The sequence below is a fragment of the Entelurus aequoreus genome, linkage group LG12 (genome assembly GCF_033978785.1).
Source record: "Entelurus aequoreus isolate RoL-2023_Sb linkage group LG12, RoL_Eaeq_v1.1, whole genome shotgun sequence".
NCBI classification, from domain to species: domain Eukaryota; kingdom Metazoa; phylum Chordata; class Actinopteri; order Syngnathiformes; family Syngnathidae; genus Entelurus; species Entelurus aequoreus.
In genome coordinates, this window is record NC_084742.1 from 29109734 (window position 1) to 29129073 (window position 19340).

Below are 19340 nucleotides of genomic sequence, written 5' to 3' on the forward strand. Positions count from 1 at the left end.
TTTACAAAAGCACATAAGCACTTTTATTAGGCCAAATCTTAGCAGCAGTTTCCAGCGTCCAATACAGAAGAGCAGAATAAACAGTCAATAATAATAATAACAATAATAATAATGAATAATTACAAACTATTTACAACACCAATGATCAAATATGAGTTAGCAGTGGAATGCTAGCAGGTTAGCAGCTGTGTCACAAATGACAACATCACTCTGCTGTTAGCATAGCAGGGTAACAGTGGCACATCAACAAGACTGGCATAGGTCCGAAAAGAGTGAGCAGAAGCAATTCTGTCACTCGTCCCTCCCACCTTCTACAATCCTGTAGCGCTGTCTGCATGAAGACGGCAACGCCAGTGGCCATGAGAAGACGACAGGAACAGTTGTCTGCACGTTTCGCTCCAGGAAGTTGAAGACTGGGTTCCACCATGTCCGCGACAGGAAGTTGTTGGGAACCCGACGCAAAGCCTGATAGGAAGCGAGAACGTTTTTTCGACAACTTGAATAATTTGAGGTGTGTGTGTGTGTGTGTCTCACATGTGTGTTGGCCATGGTGTGGTACCACCAGAACACCCTGGTGGTAACGAAGTAGCCCACCAGCACGTCGATGCTGTAGTGCTCGTGTGCCACCAGGATGCACAGGACACCCGAGGCGCTGAGCAGCCAGCAGATCCAATGGTACCAGCACATCCAGCTAGGAGAGTCTGTGCACGACAAAGTTGCATCACATACTTGCCACAGGTCTTGGCGTGCATGTAATGGGAGCGCTACTCACATTCTTTGATGAAGAGGTAGGACAAGGTGAGCATGACTGTGTGGCCGCTGTACATGAAGTCACCGCACATCATGTGGGAGCCCGTCAGAGACAAACCTGCACACACACACAAATAAATAAATAGGTTTTAGGACAGATGTTACTTGTGAAAGGTCAGCCATGAGCAAACAAAGAATCTAGTCAACCTCCTCCTGAGATGAGCCTCAGTATCCTCCAAATTTTTCCTGTTGAGTCATCGTAGAGCTGTAACATGCAGACACACATATGTATACATATCCATATAAACAGAGACACACACACACAAATACTCAACGCAAATATAAAGAACTTTCTTTTTACTTCCATCTTTCATGAGCTGAGCACATAATCTCCATATTTTTCTATATACAAAAAAGTGGTATTTCTCTCAAATACTGTTGCCAAATATGTCTAAATCTGCTAGGCAGCACTTCCGCTTTGTTAGGATAATCCATCCACCTCACAGGTGAGTCATACCAAAATGCAGATGAGACAGCATGATTATTGCACAGGTATGCCTTAGGCTGCCGTCACAATGCCACATATGTTGCAAGTGTTGAGGGAGTGTGTAATAGGCATGCTGACTGCAGAAATGTCATCAGCTGCCACCTGTGAAGTGAATGTCCTCGACCACAAGTTGCCTCCAAAAATGGTCTTTCAGATCATTTGTCAGTACATTGAACTGACGTCACACATGGAGAACTTGTGCGTTTTTTGTCTTCACATTTTCTGCTTTTTTTAGATTTCTGTATTTTTGTTGTTGATTTTGTTATAGCAACTGTGAGTAGCCACAGCTCTTGTCGACCTTGTTAGCACCCTTCATTGCAAGCAAGAGAGAAGGGTGTTATTGCAGATGGAACTAATCAATGCTTGATTTTAATTGCAAATATGGAAATCAACGGAGAAGGCTTTGGCTGATGTGGGCTGTATGCCCTCTTAACAAGTCATATGCTCACAGGAAATAATGTTCTACAAGCTGATCGATCACAGCCTTCAAAGTCTTTTTTGGAGCAGCATGTCACGTGACACAAGAACGTTCGTAGTGGGAGGAGCGAGAAGCGTCTATTCAAGTGACAAAATTGCATTCGCCGACAGGGGCAAACGCGCTGCATTGCCAAAACACACATAATACAGTGCAACCGCGATTTACGAACTGAATTGGTTCTGTAACATGGAAAAGTTTGTATTGTGAAACAGAATTTCCCATAAGAATCAATGTAAACATGAATAATTGGTTGTAGCCTCGACAAAAGTCCCTATTTTGGTTAAAAAAAACCCCTGCACACTTTGAAGACACACACACAAACACACACACACACACACACACACACACACACACACACACACACACACACACACACCTCTTTTTATCCAAACGACTCAACAACCTTACAGCACACTTGAACGTCAAAAGCACACACATCTCGTTGTTCAAAATGTTAACAATGTTGCTACAATTTAAAAAAAATAAAAAAATTCTACCTTGTGGCTTCACGTAGTCTCTGCTAACATTAGCACAAACTATCAATATGAGGCAATCCTTCATTGGCATGTGTACTGGTCGTGCCTTATCCTTCGCTGCAACAAAGTTCTGCTATGGCATCTTTTTCTTTCTCATCACAATTAAAGACTTGCTGCAGAACAAAGCCCCCTTCTGATAAAATCCTCGAACCAAAGGTGCCGCAAGCCGGAGGCTAACTAGCTAAAATGCTAGTTTAAATCGGCTGTCAAGCAACCCGAGGCTACAGAGCAAAACTCTGTGGGTTTGGACACATTTACTGAGTTTCTGATCATACAAAGTGATCTTTAAGACTGGCTGACACAGTTGTGAATGGCGCAAAGTACAACAAATGTGGAAATAAACACTTCAGAAGTGCCGCTCGCTGTTGAAGCTCTTCGAAATGGCGTCTGTGTGTACGGGATATAAACCGGATGTAAGGTCGGGGACCTCGCCTCTTCAAAATGGCCGTGCCCGCGTGTGCAAGAAATTATGTCATCAAAATAGAAGCCCGTGGTTGGCTTTAAGCGGCATGCAATGAATTAATTAATTAATGAAGCGTTTGTAGGCTGGGACATGGTTTGCACACAGAGGCATACTTGGTGCAATGTAAATGTTTTCCTAAACCGAAAAAGTCGCAAATAGATGCGTTTGTAAATCAGGGTTCCACTGTATGTATATACATACATTAATACATCTATATCTTTATATGGACAAAACACACGCATATTTACATTTATGTATTCAGTGAGTGTTGGAGTGTGACTGTGCGCACCTTGGGCGCACACACCATGTGTTTGCCTGGCACGGGCAGGGTGGTGATGTACATAGTGATGCAGCGGTACATGTACAGTGTTCCGATGAGGAAGAAGCAGCGGCGGCCCACGATGGATCTGTGGGAGGAAGACGGAGCTACGGTGAGCGGGCATGGCACTCCGGCGCTCATAGTGCGGTTCTTACTTGTGTTTGAGGAAGAGCAACTGGATCATCCACAGTCCCACCAGGATCAGGCCGTTGACCTCGGTGACGGTGAAGGCCCAGGGAACGCGGTCCACGTAGTCAAAGAACTTATCGGGAAGCGGTGGGCTCACCGACTTGTCGGGGACCCTCTCGTGCACGATGGTGATGACCACAGTGGTGAAGACCAAGTTGAAGATGGCGTAGAGGAAGGCCACTCCTGTCTTCCACCACTCTTTGGGAAGGCGGTCGGCACGCTCCTCCGGGACCGAGATCTTGACATAGTCACAGTGGCGTCTCAGACCGTTGCTCAGACTCTGGACCAGCTGGTTCTGCTGAAGAATAGCAGTCAGTCTGCTGGTCTGGCTCCTGCTGTCGGAGGGGTCAGCAGGGGCAGCGGCCACGGGCCGACTGGGGCTGCCGTTGGGGTGAGAAGGCATTGGGGGGGGGGTCGGGGTTACATTGGCTTCCACTTGGGGGCTGATATCGTTGTCATCATGATCCTGGATCAGACCCGAAACCGCCATGGAATTCTTTGGATGTAATTGTACCTCTTCTTTTTTTCGCTCTGGAGTCCAAACACTAATGACAAAGCTGCTTCCAGCTGACTGCTCGATGGAGTGGACTCAAGAAGGTGAGGCACAAAGCTGAAAGACAAAAAAAAGGTGTTTACAAATAACACAGCAACCACAGTGATGCCCAACAGGAAGGGATTTCATACTCAATTGACATGTGACCTCTGGACACCATCATGGGCTTTGGCTCCAAAAAGTCCACGCTCCGTCCATCCCGCTAAATGTCTCATGTCTCTGCAGCCTCTCCACCGCGCATACACACATACACACCGTTAAAAGTCCAAAAAACTTGGGATGAAGGCTTTTAAGGAGGCAAGGGCTACATTGATACAAACTAATGGACTAACAAAATCTTGGTCACTTCCCGTTTACGCCTCTCAAGCTCAAATCAACATCAGGAGATTCTAATTAGGCAAATTCAGCAACAGCAGGCGTGACGTCATGGGTCTTGCCAAACAACTTTATGAAAACAATGTTTGTCTTTTTCGAAAAAAGACAAACATTGTTTTCATGACAACATGTTTCGTCTATAAAGAAGAAGATCAGTATGGACAGCAATGTAAAACACTTAAACGCGCTTCTTTCATTCGAAAACGCGTTTAAAAGAGAACGAATAGAAAAAAGACGAGAGCAGGTTCGCGTCTTTCACCGCGAGTCAGACCGGAAGTGAAAAACTTACCTGTTGGACGGACTGAAGATGGTTCAAGGTGAAAAAGAAACGAAGATGTACAAATAACTACTCTCCCAACCTGGAACCTTCTTGTGGACTCTATTAGGAGACTTTGTAAATGACTGTGGACGCACTCGTTCTCCCGTGGTTTCGATGTGAACGCGCAGTTCTAACTAACGACCTCACAATGATGGGCCCTTCCGGGAACGCCTCCGTGACTAACCTGGGAACGGCCAAATTCGTTGTTCCCCCCCGCAGTTCACTGACGAAATGCCATAAAAAGAAACAGGTGACTAACTGTTGCCGTAAGATACATGGTATTATATTATTATATGATGACATAACCGGAAGGGGAACCGTCTGGAAGTGGGGATCTAGTACAATTTCAGGGCCCCCAAAAATTGCTGAAACAGCTGCCCATTAGGGCCCCAATATGATTTTTGTCCCCTATCCGGCCCAGAATCCATATAACACGGAAACGTCTGGACGTGTCTGTCTGCAGTAATATTGGCTGTAGTTCTCATTATTTCCGATAGAGAGAGCTCTTTGCTTAAACACGTCTGGTCACGTGGTCAACTTTTGCATACAGTGGAATAGTATGTTAGAGTTTATTTGTTTTAGACATGCTTAATAGGGGTGTGGAAAAAAATCGATTCGAATTCAAATCGCGATTCTCACGTTGTAAGATTCAGTATCGATTCTCATTTTTCAAAAATCGATTTTTATTTATATTTTTATATTTTTATTTTTATTTTATTTTTTTATTTTTTTTAATTTTTATCAATCAATCCAACAAAATAATGCAAAGCAATACCATAACAATGCAATCCAATTCCAAAACCAAAACCAACCCAGCAACACTCAGAACAGCAATAAACAGAGCAATTGAGAGGAGACACAAACACGACACAGAACAATCCAAAAGTAGTGAAACAAAAATGAATATTATCAACAACAGTACCAATATTATTAACAAGTTCAACATAGCAGTGATTAAAAATCCCTCATTGACATTATCATTATAAATTTATTTTAAAAAAAAGAAAAAAGAACAATAGTGTCACAGTGGCTTACACTTGAATCGCATCTCATAAGCTTGACAACACACTGTGTCCAATATTTTCACAAAGATAAAAAAAGTCATATTTTTGGTTCATTTAATAGTTAAAACAAATGTACATTATTGCAATCAGTTGATAAAACATTGTCCTTTACAATTATAAAAGCTTTTTACGAAAATCTACTACTCTGCTTGCATGTCAGCAGACTGGGGTAGATCCTGCTGAAATCCTATTTATTGAATGAATAGAGAATTGTTTTGAATCGGAAAAATATCGTTTTTGAATCGAGAATCGTGTTGAATCCAAAAAATCTATTTATAATCGAATCGTGACCCCAAGAAACGATATTGAATCGAATCGTGGGACACCCAAAGATTTGCAGCCCTAATGCTTAACACTTTTTTTTATTGAGGAACATCAGGTGGTTACGTTCAATTCAACATAAACTGAAAATGAGGAGGAAGAAGCAGACCTCATTTAATTCTACCCTTTCTCCATATTTATTAATAATTAACTGACACCATACATTTTGCACATTGATATATTTCTTTTGCTTACATTTTTTCATCTACATTTTTTACACTTATGTGTGAAAAGAAAGGACGATGTCGATAAAATAGGAGTTGAAAAAATGACACTAGCCTGTACAGTGTTAAAGAAAATACATTTAAAAATAACATTTGAATTCAACAAAAGTAATAAATATTGTTAATAATAAATGGGAAATAGATAAGTTAAAATATATGGGGACATTAAAACCAATCAATCAATCAATCAATCAATCAAAGTTAATACATATAGTCCTATTTCACAAGCGTCTCAAAGGGCTGCACAAACCACAACGACATCCTCAGATCCCACAAACAAATAAATCCAGAATAAATATGTCCATCCATCCATTTTCTACTGCTTGTTCCTTTTTCAGGGTCGCGGGGAGTGCTGGAGCCTATTTGAGCTGCATTTGGGCAGAAGGCGGAGTACACCCTGGACAAGTCGTCCTCATCACAGGGCTAACACAGATAGACAGACAATATTCACACTCACATTCACACACTAGGGCCAATTTAGTGTTGCAAATCAACCTATCCCCAGGTGCATGTTTTTGGAGGTGGGAGGAAGTCGGAGTACACCCTGGACAAGTCGCCCTCATCACAGGGCCAACACAGATAGACAGACAATATTCACACTCACATTCACACACTAGGGCCAATTTAGTGTTGCCAATCAACCTATTTTAACATGTAAAGCACTTTGGGTACTTAAAAAAGCGCTATATAAATCCCAGGTATTATTATCCCCAGGTGCATGTTTTTGGAGGTAGGAGGAAGCAGGAGTACTCGGAGGGAACCCACGCAGTCACGGGGAGAACATGCAAACTCCACATAGAAAGACCCTGAGCCTGGGGATCGAACCCAGGACCTTCGTGTTGTGAGGCACACGCACTAACCCCTGTTTCACCGTGCTGCCCAGAATAAATATGTAAATACACTAAATAATCCCTCATTTATCGCCGTTAATTGGGTCTGGATATGACCACAATAAATAAAAAGTGCAATAAGAAAATATGTTTATATGTATTGTAAGATTTTATGTTAAATTGAAGTCATAAACACATTTTTGTGTGGTCCCCTTTATTTTGTAAAGTATCAAAAATTATCAACATACATTTTGATACCACTACCAAAATATTGGTATCGGAACAACCCTAATCTCGAGCATAAAAAAACCTGTTTACCACATTCTGAATACATTTTCAACATTATAAGAGCCCTCCCGACACATACACACAACACGCTTTGGTCACATTTACACTCTTTTAAACCCAATATGGCAATGCTGCCTAAGTCTACATAAATTTGAAAACTCGAGCAGATTTAATAACTGAAAATGTACATGTATACACAATCAAATTATAGGTGTCCCTGCCCTTGAATTCTTATATGAAATGGTTGTTTGCCAAATAGTTGTCAAAACCAATGAAGAAGGCCAATGCATCAACAAAGGCCTCATATAAAGTGTTTCATAGGCCTCGTTCGCACTGCAGGTCAATTCCTATTTTTTTGCCCATATGCGACCTGTATCATATTTTTTCATGTCAGTGTGAACAGTGCAATTCTGAACTTTTCATAGCTGACCCAGGCCTCATTCTTATGTGGGAATAAATCGGATATACAGTATATGCGATGCGTCCTCAATGTTAATGCTCCTGCGCTCAGATCGCATTCATCCGACCAGAACGTCGTCAAAAAGCGATGAGCATCATAACTATTCGCCAAACTAGACAGTAACAAAATAAATAGTTTCTTAACGGAAAAGAAAACATGTGAAAATAATGTTTTAGGAACTCATGTGAAAGTACTCCTGTCTCCGACTGCTCCCCACAGACACGCTCTTCAAGAAGACATTGAAGCAAAATATCCCGTAAAACTACCAGAGCCAAAATACTTGTTCTCTTCCTTCTTAATCTTTTACACGCAATAATTCAGTTCAGAAAATATAGACTTTGATTGCACAAAATCTTTGAAATTGACACAAATGCACCAGTACTGAAACGACAATGTTTACATCCGTAAACACTGCAGTGCGTGCGACGTCATGATGTCATGTCCACATACAGGTTAGGTTGCATTCACATTAGAAATCATATTTTTTTTGTAATGTGATCGGCCTTATAAAAAAATTGGATTTGAAAGAAAAATCTGAATTGGAGATTTGACCCTGTAGTGTGAAAGTAGCCTTAACGAAACTCCGAAAGCTATTTGCTAATCGTAAAGCAAGCAAGGACCACGATGAAACGTTATTCAGGGACCACAAAAGTAAGACAAAAATGTTGTCTGCTATTGCCGATGTACAACTTGTTGCAACTACTGCGGCAAGGAAAGTGCATGTTCTGTCTGTGGATAAAATAAATCAGCTTGAATGAATAGATGCAAAAGTGGTTTTCAATTTAGTTTGATGAGTCTGTTGACTTTTTCACTGTAGTTCCACTGGAAACTACAACTAGGGCAGTTGGTATTTATAAAACAAGTTCCCTATTCAAAAGCTGGTGTCTGTAAAGAGCTATGACAGGTCGTCACTCAGGATTTATTGCACACTGTGGTGTAGACCCGGACAGTTTCAGTATCAGGCCATATGTGGACCATTCTGCCGAATCGGTTCTTAACATGCTCCCTGTACCTCCTGATGTTCTGGGATAATGGAGCCAAACTTGATTAAATGTCGCCCCGGCTGGTAACCCTACAGCCTGCACAATGCTACCGCCGGATGCGTCCTAATTGTCAGCTAGCAATTAGCACTCTAGTGCTTGCCAGCTAGTGATAAGTGCATAGTTGCCAACTAGCGATCAGCGCGCTAGTTGTCAGCTAGCGATTAATGCGTTACTTGCCAGCTAGCGATCAGTGTGCTAGTTGTTTGTTAGCGATTAACAAACTGGTGCGTTAGCAATTAGCACACTAGTTGTCAGCTAGCGATTGACACTCTTGTTGCCATCCAGCGATCAGCGCGCTAGTTGTCAGTAGAACGATTAATGCTTTACTTGCCAGCTAGCGATCAGTGCACTAGTTGTTTGTTAGAGATTAACGTGTTAGTTCTCAGCTATAAATTAGCACACCAGTTGTCAGCTAGCGATTAGTGCATTGTTGCCAACTAGCAATCAGCGTACTAGTTGTCAGCTAGCAATTAACGCTTAACTTGCCAGCTAGCGATCAGCGCGCTAATTGTTTGCTAGCAAATAACAAACTGGTGCGCTAGCATTTAGCGCACAAGTTGTCAGCTAGCGATCAGCTGTTTGTTGTCAACTAGCAATTAGCGCTCTAGTTGTCACCATAGTGATTGGCGCAGCAGTTGCCAAGTAGCGAATATTAGTTGCCAAGTACTGATGAGCACACTAATTGTCAGTTACAGATTAGCTTGCTAGTTGTCAGATAACGATTAACGTCTTAGATGTCAGCTAGTGATTAGTGTGCTAGTTGGCAACTAGCGATTAGCGTTCTAGTTGCCAGCTTGTGATTAATGCTTTACTTGCCATGTGGCGATCAATGAGCAAGTTGTTTGTTAGCAATAACACACTAGTTGCCAGCTAGCAAATAGCACACTAACTGTCAGGTAGAAATTAACACTTATTTTGCCAGCTAGCGATCAGCGCATTAGTTGTCAGCTAGCAATTAGTGCTCTAGATGTCACCTAGTGATTGGCACACCAGTTGTCAGCTAGCGATTAGTGCATTGTTGCCAACTAGCAATCAGCATGCTAGTTGTCAGCTAGCAATTAACGCTTTACTTGCCAGCTAGTGCAGCGCGCTAATTGTTTGTTAGCAGTTAACACACTGGTGCGCTAGTAATTAGCACACAAGTTGTCAGCTAGCGATTGACACTCTTGTTGCCAGCTAGCGATCAGCTGTTTGTTGTCAACTAGCAATTAGCGCTGTAGTTGTCACCATAGTGATTGGCGCAGCAGTTGCCAAGTAGCGAATATTAGTTGCCAAGTAGTGATGAGCGCACTAATTGTCAGTTACAGCTTAGCGTGTTAATTGTCAGATAACGATTAACGTCTTAGTTGCCAGCTTGCGATTAATGCTTTACTTGCCATGAAGCGATCAATGCGCTAGTTGTTTGTTTGCAATTAATGCACTAGTTGCCAGCTAGCAAATAGCACACTAACTGTCAGCTAGAAATGAACACTTATTTTGCCAGCTAGCGATCAGCGCATTAGTTGTCAGCTAGCAATTAGTGCTCCAGATGTGACCTAGTGATTGGCGCAGTAGTTGCCAAGTATCGATTAGTGTGCTAGTTGTCAGCCACTGATTAGCGCTGTAGTTGCTAGTTAGCGATTAGCACGGTATAGTTGACAGCTATCGATTAGCATGCTAGTTGTCAGCTTGTGGTTAACGCGCCAGTTGCCAGCTAGTGATTAACGACACAATACTGTTATCTGAATATTTTTAGTATTGCACAATAACAAGTAACAACATTTAGGAATAGTTTAATGTAAATTACAATCATAATTTCATAAAAGATTATTAAAATATTCTCCTTCTCTCCATCATTTTGGGGGTTCTTGGCCTGGAAAACATTGAAGACCTCTGCACCACGCACATTACAGTGATTCAACAAAAACAAATACATTAAAAATGAGCAAATAATGAACTTACTTTTGTGGTAGACAAAGCATCTGGATGATGCAACCTTCCGTTAACCATGTGATTTGTGGAATAGTCCATATTTTTCAGAATGGGTACTGCGTAAGAGTAAATGGACACAATGTAAATGTGAATTATAACCAAATAACTGTTGTAATGAAGACAAACAAAGTACAGTTGGGAAAATAAATACCACAAACATGTAAAGGATTTGAAGAATTATATTTCATGGTAAATTCTAATTTTAGGAAGCAGGGACAAAGAAAATGCTTGTTTTTCACGATCAATGTACATATTTCTCTAAATTGTATTGGTCAAATATGCATTCAGATCAATATGCAGGACACTTTGCTTTATGAAGCATTTATACATTTTATTTCCCTGGGGATGGAAATAGCATTGATTGTGTGGAATGTGACCATGTCATCATGGTGCATGTTGTTCAGAACATCAACTCCATTTAGTGGAGGAATGTTCTACATAGAGTGAGGGGCGCCGCCACCTCCTCCTCTTCACTCTTGGACTTTGAAAAACTTGAACTTTTCCTTCATGGATGTGGACATAGGTGACATTTCAGGACAGATGGCGGAGCTGAAGTTGAACTGAGGTTTGATTGATTTTTGTCTCTTCAAGGGCTATCAAGGGGACCAGTTTTGAAGACGTGGACATCGGATCTGCAGAGGATCCCGGGGGAATGCTTCAACCAAGAGTTCGTGGAGGTGAGACGGCTGGGAAAGTGTCAAGATTACTTAAAAGAGAGAACTTGTCGTGTATGGTTGGGAATTTGAAATATATATTTTCTGACACACTCCTTGTATTTGACAACACTTGGGACACAAAACACTTCTTTGCACGGTCGTTGTGGGAGGAGTTTGACCTTTCAACTCCAGTCCAAAGAGGCGTGGACTGGAGTTGAAGACGAACTCAGACAGCTGATGGACAAACGTCTCTGTTGGCTGCAGACGCACTGTACTGAGAGCTGAGAGACATGGACCTGGGCGAGGTTTTTCATCCCAGGTAGGAAAGTGGCGGCTAAAGTTTGTTAAGAAACATTGTGTGTACAAAGTGTGTTTACATTACAATGGAATTGAAACCAGTGTCACTCCTTATTGCTTATTTGACTTTGTGCTGAATTCAAGTGGAGTGCCCATCAGCTGAGGTTATTTCTAGCCGGCGCAGCTGTTGCGCCCCCGCCATTTGAGGACTGGATGTGACCCTTCCCAAAGTTTCAAAATGGCATGTTATTTTTCTTTTAGCCTGGCGGCGGCGCTAATGAAGCTGGATCCTGAAGACGGCGAGAAGATAATGGAATATTTTCAAACTCACGCTCTGCTCACCAGAGAGAAAGCTCGTAAGACGTGCACGTCCTCACACAATTAAGACGCACTATTGCATTGGCGTTAGCTTTGTTTAGCATTAGCATGCTGAGCACACAGACGTCTCCGTCTGGTTTTGCAGCGCCACTGACACCTAGAGCAGGGGGTCTTAATCTTTCTGACTTCAGTGCCCAACTTTGCCACTACAGAGGGGCTTGGAGCCCACTCAAATATTAACATTTAATTATTAATTTTACTCTTGATTTTAATCGTATGCAATAATTTTATCTAACCTACTTACAGTTTACAACCTTGTTGTTATGTTTGCTAGGGGAGTTGTGACGGCACATAATCACAAGGGGATGATGTTGCTCTATGTTTTATTATATATATGCACAATACTAATATATACATTGTTGCGTTGACCAGCATTCCTCCAATGGGGAATTCAAATTGCTAGTCTCTCCCAGATTCTTTTTATGGCAATACACTGATGTTTATATTCAATCTCCAGGCAATAGTTGGTATTTTGTAGTTTATTCTCAAAGCTTAGAGGACAAACCTGAGACCAACCCAGCACCCAAGCGTTCCCTAGCCCGGTCCAGATCGGTCTAGCTCGGTCTAGCTCAAACCCCCGGAAGTCCCGCGATCTTCCGTCTGTCCCTCGCCCCCACTCTCTTTGTTTAGACTACTCCGAGTTATCTCTACTCTGACACATTCCAATCTAGAAGGCCAACACCTTACTATGAGACTCAAAAGAAGGAAGAATACTAGCTATTCTTTATATGACTACAGGAGTTTAGAAAGAAGTAACACTTAAATATGGACATGCTTCCAACAAGTCCCCCTTTAAGATGTTCTAATAAGATCTTTATTACTTGTACAAAACTTATAAAGCACGCCCCACATTAAAGTAGGTGCTGTTTTTTTCTTTAAGCAAGCTAGCAATAAAACAACAGCTTATTTACATGGGAGATAGATGGAAGGAGTCCACGTCAATGTCGTCATGGTCAGGGAAGTAAACCAACAATTCTCGAAAGTCTTAAAGTTACCACTTTGCTAGACCCCCTTTAGTGACACTTAGCCCAGGGGGCGATAAAGCAACCGCATGAGGCTATGATGGCCAAAAAAACTCAGAATGGAGACCAAGACAGACTTAATTAGGTCAGTCCACCTGCCTAATGTGTCCCTAGACAGGGCCTGGAGGCCCTTTAAGGCCCTCTGAACTGAGCCATCGTGGGCAGTGTTGTTAGGAATGAAGGTACAGCATTGGTCACCAAACATTGCACACACTCCTTCTTCCTTGGCTAGGATGCGGTCAAGGGCTATGCGGATCTGAACGGCCCTGAGGGAGGTCGGGGCAAGTTGTTCGGCAAGTCCCTCAACGGCGTCACGAGTCAGGTTGGTTAGTCTCAACGGCGGCGGGGAGTTAGAGAGGCCGCTGAAACAGGAGTTCCAAGGGGTGTTAATTTGGTGAGTGGGGTCACCAGTCTAACCATAGCACAAAGCCCAACGGCTGACGTCGGGATTCTAATGTACAATCTGTGCTTCCCACAACACCAGAATAAGTCAGCTCGTGCCCAAGGGCCTATCCTAGAGCCATCTATCAGTGTGGTGCACCAGTAACGGTTGATGTCACCCAATTTGTTGGGGGACGGAGAGGGTCCTGTAATTTGAAAACGCGTGTAATTCAGCTTTTGGGCCACAAAGGGAAGAAGTCGGGTGGCATTGTCAACAGAAGGGTACACATGTCAGTCAACTTAAAAGGGGCGGGGTAAGTGTGGGAAAAGGGACGTCCAGCGGAAGAAGCAACACAGTCACCCAGGTTTTGGCATCTACCTGAGCCACAGGTTGTCTGCACCCGCTCCTAAGGTCAAAGGTCAAAGTCACCAGGCCTTCGGTGGTGATGTCATTAGCACGCACGGATGTGAGCCTTTGAAACACCACCGAGGTGGGGTGGTACTTTAGGTGCTACAGAGGGTGTAGAGGTAGTTAACGCCCTCTCAAGGACATTAATTTTAATAATTCCTTTAGCGTCTGTATCAGTCAGGTCAAGCCCCAAAACAACATAAAAGGGACGATGGGCACAACTTACCAGAGTATGTTGTCTGCATCCGACACCAATGGTTCAGGGTTGAGTCGTAACAAATATAGAGGTTATTACCACGGTAATAGCTATTGTGTCCCCCGTAATTAATCACACTGCACAGGTCAAAAATAAGTCTTGCTATCCCCTTTGACCCAGTCTATTTAAAGTCCGCTGTATGTTCTTAGACACTTGTCAGTCACTGTCGTCAGGAAGGATGAACTGAGACACAAAGACAGTAGAACACGCCCAAGCACCAGTCCGTCAGGGAACACTAGTCGGGTGTAACATCCTGCCTTTCGTCTATCAATATCAGAGTAATTTAGGTAAGAAAACAGGGATAAACATCAAACTTTTCACTTAATGTAACGACACAGATAGTTATGCTGCAAACAAGCAAGAAAAACTAAGAAACATTTAGCATACTGGATTGGTCTCACACAAGGATATACAATATAGAAGTTGAAAAGAGTAATGTAGGTAGAAAATCTCTCTCGTCTCCTGGGCTGAGGGGCAGATGTTGTGGCGATGTCAGCAATGACATCCCCTGGTGATCTGTCAGGTTCTTCAGCTGTAGTGCAGAGGGAGAGGTGGTACCAGGTGTCCCCTCCACCAGCCAGTCGAAGGGCGTGGGACGTCCGTTCCACGACCTTGAAGGGACCAGTCCACCTGAGCTCCATCCACTTGCGTTTGATGACCTTGATCTTGACCCTCTCAGCGGGCGGAAGGGAATCTGTACAGAAGAACTGGCACACAAATTCTGCAATTTTTTGTGTAAAATACCATTTTGGTTTTACGTTGAGTCCTCCTTCCATGGGGGGCTGCTGGTCCTGTGAATGGCTGACCTGTATGCAGCTCATAGGGTGAAAAACTCAAAGGGCGGTAAAACAGTTTTATTCACGGACCTTCGAATGATCATTAACGCTAATTGCAACATGTCAATCCAATTAAATTTGGTCTGTGCACAGATTTTAGCCAATTAGTTTTTAATGTTCTGGTCCATCCTTTCAACATTACCTTGGGACTCAGGATGGTACCCCAAACCTGTATTCTAGTCTGAAAGCCTTTTCGACCAAGGCTAAGTGAGTATTTTTTTAAAAATTGTTGCCGTTGTCTGACCTAATCTTTTTGGGGAAACCATGTCGGGGTACTAGGTCATTCACAAGTCATTTAATTACTGATATTGCATCCTCTTTTGAGGTTGTTGTTGATTCCGGCCAACCACTGTGATTGTCAACACAAGTCAGTACGTACCTTTTCCCTTGTACCGTATTGATCATATCAGTGAAATCAAAGACTATACATGGTTCACCCTCACCTCCTCCATATTCTAAATTTGATCTACTAAACTACTATCGATGTGTAAAATCGTTATTTTCAAATTAAAATTAGTTATAAGTTCTTACCCACGGTAAAAACGTTAAAACTATGGAATGTGTCAGAGTCGGATGATTGTCGATTTTGTTCCAAGGAGTCTGTATCCACCCTCACTCACCCCCTTCTGTTTCTGAAAAAAAGGACTGTGTTAGTCATACTATCACTTTCAGAAACATCTAAGAAAAAGGTCAGCTAATAGTCAAGTAGCGGAGGACAGGTCATGTTTGAGGTCAATGATTGTCTCTTCAGCCTCTATGGTCCACTGGGGGGTTGTGTTAGGGTAGGGTACCCCTTAGCAATATCACAATTAACTCAAACTCATCTGAACCCTAACTTTTATGTAACTTATTCAATATGGTGAAAGTAACAAAATATGCTTATATTTATATTGTCACCAATACTAGAAAAATACTACCCTTATGGCGGATGCTTTAGCAATAGTATTTTGAAATTTTACCACACCTGGTGGCCCCAATAATTCATTAAGTCAAGCTCATGTTGTAGAAAGTTGAATGATGCAGACACGTTTGTTACTGAATACTTTCTATCAGACTTCTGTCTTGACGACTATGTGTATGTAATGAGCAACTATAATTATTTGATATGCTTGAATGTGTAATGTGTCGTTTTAGCTCAGCTGTTGTGTAGCTGCTAGCTCCTCGTAGCCTACAGGTGTCTAAAGTGCAGCCCATAGTTATGTGTTTAACATAACCATGGGCTAAACCTAAACAATTGAAAATGTGGTATTTGGGTGTCGGTGTAATGTTTGGCAGCTACGCCGTGTCTTATCGTTGGACCTAAGTTCTTTGGTTTTGTAGGCGAGACAGAGAGCAAGGGAACAATGTGGGACACTATTGTGTCCATCTTAAACCATGCTAGCTGTTGCAAAGATAGGTCAACATGAGTAGCCACACCTTGAGTTCCAACATATATAAATAATCATAACATATGGCGAGTCGGGTGGCAGAACACACGGTAGCATCTCAGTCAGTCAGGGTTTTCACTGTTAAAGCAGTTGGATGTCAGCCATTCCTGTTGTTTCAGGCTGTGGTATGAGCTCATGGCGCAGCTGGGTGGTTCAGCCGTCAGGTAACACCAGGAATGTTCCTTCTTTGCGATTTGAATGTCAGGGTACAGTCTGTAAAGGAGGTCCAGCAATCTGAACCGGAAGTGGTTTGGTGACAGGTACCCTTCTTGTGACCCCAGCGAAGCCTTCGACCTTTAAAGAGGAAGCACACAGTTTTTTTGGTACCTCTGCATTCAGAATCGAATGGGTGGCTGATAAAATTGTCCGTTGACACTCATGTCCAGCAGGGGTCCTGTCGGTGCTTCCTGCTGCGGCTCCTGATGTGGGCGTCCTCTTACACGCCTTCGTGTTCGTTTGTTGGCACGACGGAACCTTTCCTGTTCGGAAATGTTCGGACAGTCACGACTCCAGTGACCAGGCTGGTCACAGCCGAAACAGTGTCTACCCCAGACCGGCTTTGAAGCATCGCGTTGTCCACCACCCGAGTCCAACCGCACGTCTGCTGAGGATTCTTTCCTCCACCTGTTGGAACTCAAAAGCAAGGTCACCCACTGCTGAATATACCCTAGCTGATCTTTGACCTTTTGGTTCTTTTAACCTTTTATCTTCAGCGATCTGTAATTTAAGTAGTCGTTTCCTTGTTGCTCTGTCATTAGCCCTATTTTGCATGGGATGAATAAAATGTCCTGCCATATATTGTTTTTGGCACTTTGTATATCAGGGTTAACTTTGTCCAAAGTGCTTGGCCAAAGGTTCCCTCCCGGAGGTACAGGTGGGAAAGCAAGGTCAACAATGGCTTGCATGTATGCATCGGCAAGAGACTTATATTGTAGTATGTCCAAAGTGTTAATGTCATGTGCCAAAAATGTCTGCCGGAGAAAATGGTCAGACGTGTACAAGGGGTTAATTTTCGGAGGCAGGATTAATCTTAGAGGGGGCGTGTTAATACCTCCTTCTCTTGTCACTGGAGTAGGGGGCGGTGTCCTAGTCAAAGTCTGGGCGGGTCGTTTGAATTGTCTTGCGCATACGCGGCAGACAAAAAAACAATCAGTTCATTCTGTCATTAATCATCGTTTCTTTTGCTGCATTTCGTTTTTCCACGTAATCCCCGTTTACTTTTATCATACGCCAAACTCTTAAATTCTCTCCCTGAGTGTTCCATTTTCACCAGCACACACACACACGAGCACACGTAAGTACTCCCGCTCACACACACTCACACTCAGCAGCACACACACACACGAGCACGCGTACCCACTCCCGCTCTCACACACTCACACTCAGCAGCACACTCTCTGCGTTTCACTTTACCATAAAACTTCCAGTTACTTTTGTTTTAATTTTTTAATTTTATTTTACCAGACGTTTGAGTTCACGACTTTTCGAGTATTGTAAACTCCCTCTTAACCCTTTTAAGGAACGTTCTCTTTTTTTTCTTTTTAAACTGTACCTGCTAATTCCATTGTCGACAACCGTACATTCAATTGATCATCAAACAGTAATGATTCATCACATTTTCCCCAGCCGCCATCACATTCTTGTCTGTCACACTCCTTGGCCATTGTGTCTATTTTTTTTTTTCAGGGGCCTCGAACCCCAGAAGGCCTTTAAACCCCAAACCATACGGCGGCCTTTAACCCCGTTAAATTTATCGTACAATATGCAGGCCTCTAACCTCCATATCATACGAGGGCCTTTAACCCGTTACTCTTTTAGGCTGCGACCAACTACCCAGGGTGAGCCACACCCGACTATTAGTTCACTCGTCAATGAAACTGCCCGTCACGGTAATCGAGACACAATGGTGTAAGTTGACCACTTATTTACAATTTTAATGCAATGGCAGGCTCGGCAAAAATGCAATCAATCTATCAAAATCACCACTCTGTGCCTGGGATTACAAAACAGTGTTTGACTTACAGACTTCAGGACAGACTCCCAACGCAGATTTTATCTAAAAAGAAAGGTTCTGCTTACCTTGAATTGGCCAATTGAGTCTGTCCAGAAGATTGCAAGAAGTCATCAATAAACAGCGTGCCATCCCGGACGAGCCCCCAAATTGTTGCGTTGACCAGCATTCCTCCAATGGGAAATTGCTTGTCTCTCCCAGATTCTTTTTATGGCAATACGCTGATGTTTATATTCAATCTCCAGGCAATAGTTGGTATTTTGTAGTTTATTCTCAAAGCTTAGAGGACAAACCTGAGACCAACCCAGCACCCAAGCGTTCCCTAGCCCGGTCCAGATCGGTCTAGCTCGGTCTAGCTCAAACCCCCGGAAGTCCCGCGATCTTCCGTCTGTCCCTCGCCCCCACTCTCTTTGTTTAGACTACTCCGAGTTATCTCTACTCTGACACATTCCAATCTAGAAGGCCAACACCTTACTATGAGACTCAAAAGAAGGAAGAATACTAGCTATTCTTTATATGACTATAGGAGTTTAGAAAGAAGGAACACTTAAATATGGATATGCTTCCAACAACATATATATATACATATATATATACATATATATACACATATACACATACACACATACACACATAGATACATACATATATATATATATATACCCCAAAAGGGACAAGCGGTAGAAAATCGATGGATGGATATACATATATATATATATATATATATATATATATATATATATATATATATATATATATATATATATATATATATATATATATATATATATATATATATATATATATATATATATACACACACCAAACAAGAGAATGGAGTGTGACTAATCCAAAAGGGGTGTATGGTGGGAGACTATGTGTATGAATGATTAGCTGTTGAGTATTACTTAATTGTTGGATGAGGAAGCAGACAAGT

General features: G+C 42.5%; 2 protein-coding genes across 6 annotated transcripts in view; one reads left to right on the forward strand and one right to left on the reverse strand.

Moving 5' to 3' along the window:
* Nucleotides 1–4997, reverse strand: LOC133661921 (phosphatidylcholine:ceramide cholinephosphotransferase 2-like). Of its 2 annotated transcripts, XM_062065491.1 has the most exons (8): nucleotides 4500–4997; nucleotides 3967–4063; nucleotides 3249–3892; nucleotides 3064–3181; nucleotides 958–1015; nucleotides 773–868; nucleotides 535–701; nucleotides 1–465 (listed from the first exon to the last, which is right to left on the reverse strand). In XM_062065491.1, exons 3-8 carry the CDS (start codon nucleotides 3770–3772, stop codon nucleotides 292–294), a joined length of 1137 nt encoding a protein of 378 aa, XP_061921475.1. In that variant the 5' UTR covers nucleotides 3773–3892; nucleotides 3967–4063; nucleotides 4500–4997; the 3' UTR covers nucleotides 1–291. The 2 variants fall into 2 exon arrangements, with proteins under 2 accessions (XP_061921475.1, XP_061921476.1); XM_062065492.1 differs by lacking the exon at nucleotides 3967–4063.
* Nucleotides 4319–19340, forward strand: part of aimp1b (aminoacyl tRNA synthetase complex interacting multifunctional protein 1b) — a 23800-nt gene continuing 8778 nt past the window's right edge. Inside the window, exons 1-4 of one of the 4 annotated variants that reach the window (XM_062065493.1) lie at nucleotides 11225–11253; nucleotides 11322–11407; nucleotides 11651–11705; nucleotides 11945–12039. In XM_062065493.1, the coding sequence (XP_061921477.1) occupies nucleotides 11677–11705; nucleotides 11945–12039 (124 nt within the window). In that variant the 5' untranslated portion in view covers nucleotides 11225–11253; nucleotides 11322–11407; nucleotides 11651–11676. Of the gene's footprint in view, nucleotides 4780–11224; nucleotides 11254–11321; nucleotides 11408–11521; nucleotides 11706–11944; nucleotides 12040–19340 lie in introns of those variants that run through there. The other 3 variants (XM_062065494.1, XM_062065495.1, XM_062065496.1) reach the window with 3 other exon arrangements.

Bases quoted from the DNA above. Each gene is read 5' to 3' on its own strand.
- LOC133661921 (XM_062065492.1), bottom strand. From the start codon at position 3,772: ATGGCGGTTTCGGGTCTGATCCAGGATCATGATGACAACGATATCAGC. The intron at 3,182-3,248 runs GTAAGAACCGCA...TTCCTCCCACAG, and splicing joins TTGCTCTTCCTCAAACACAA to ATCCATCGTGGGCCGCCGCT. The intron at 869-957 runs GTTGACTAGATT...GTGTGTGTGCAG, and splicing joins GAGGCTCATCTCAGGAGGAG to GTTTGTCTCTGACGGGCTCC.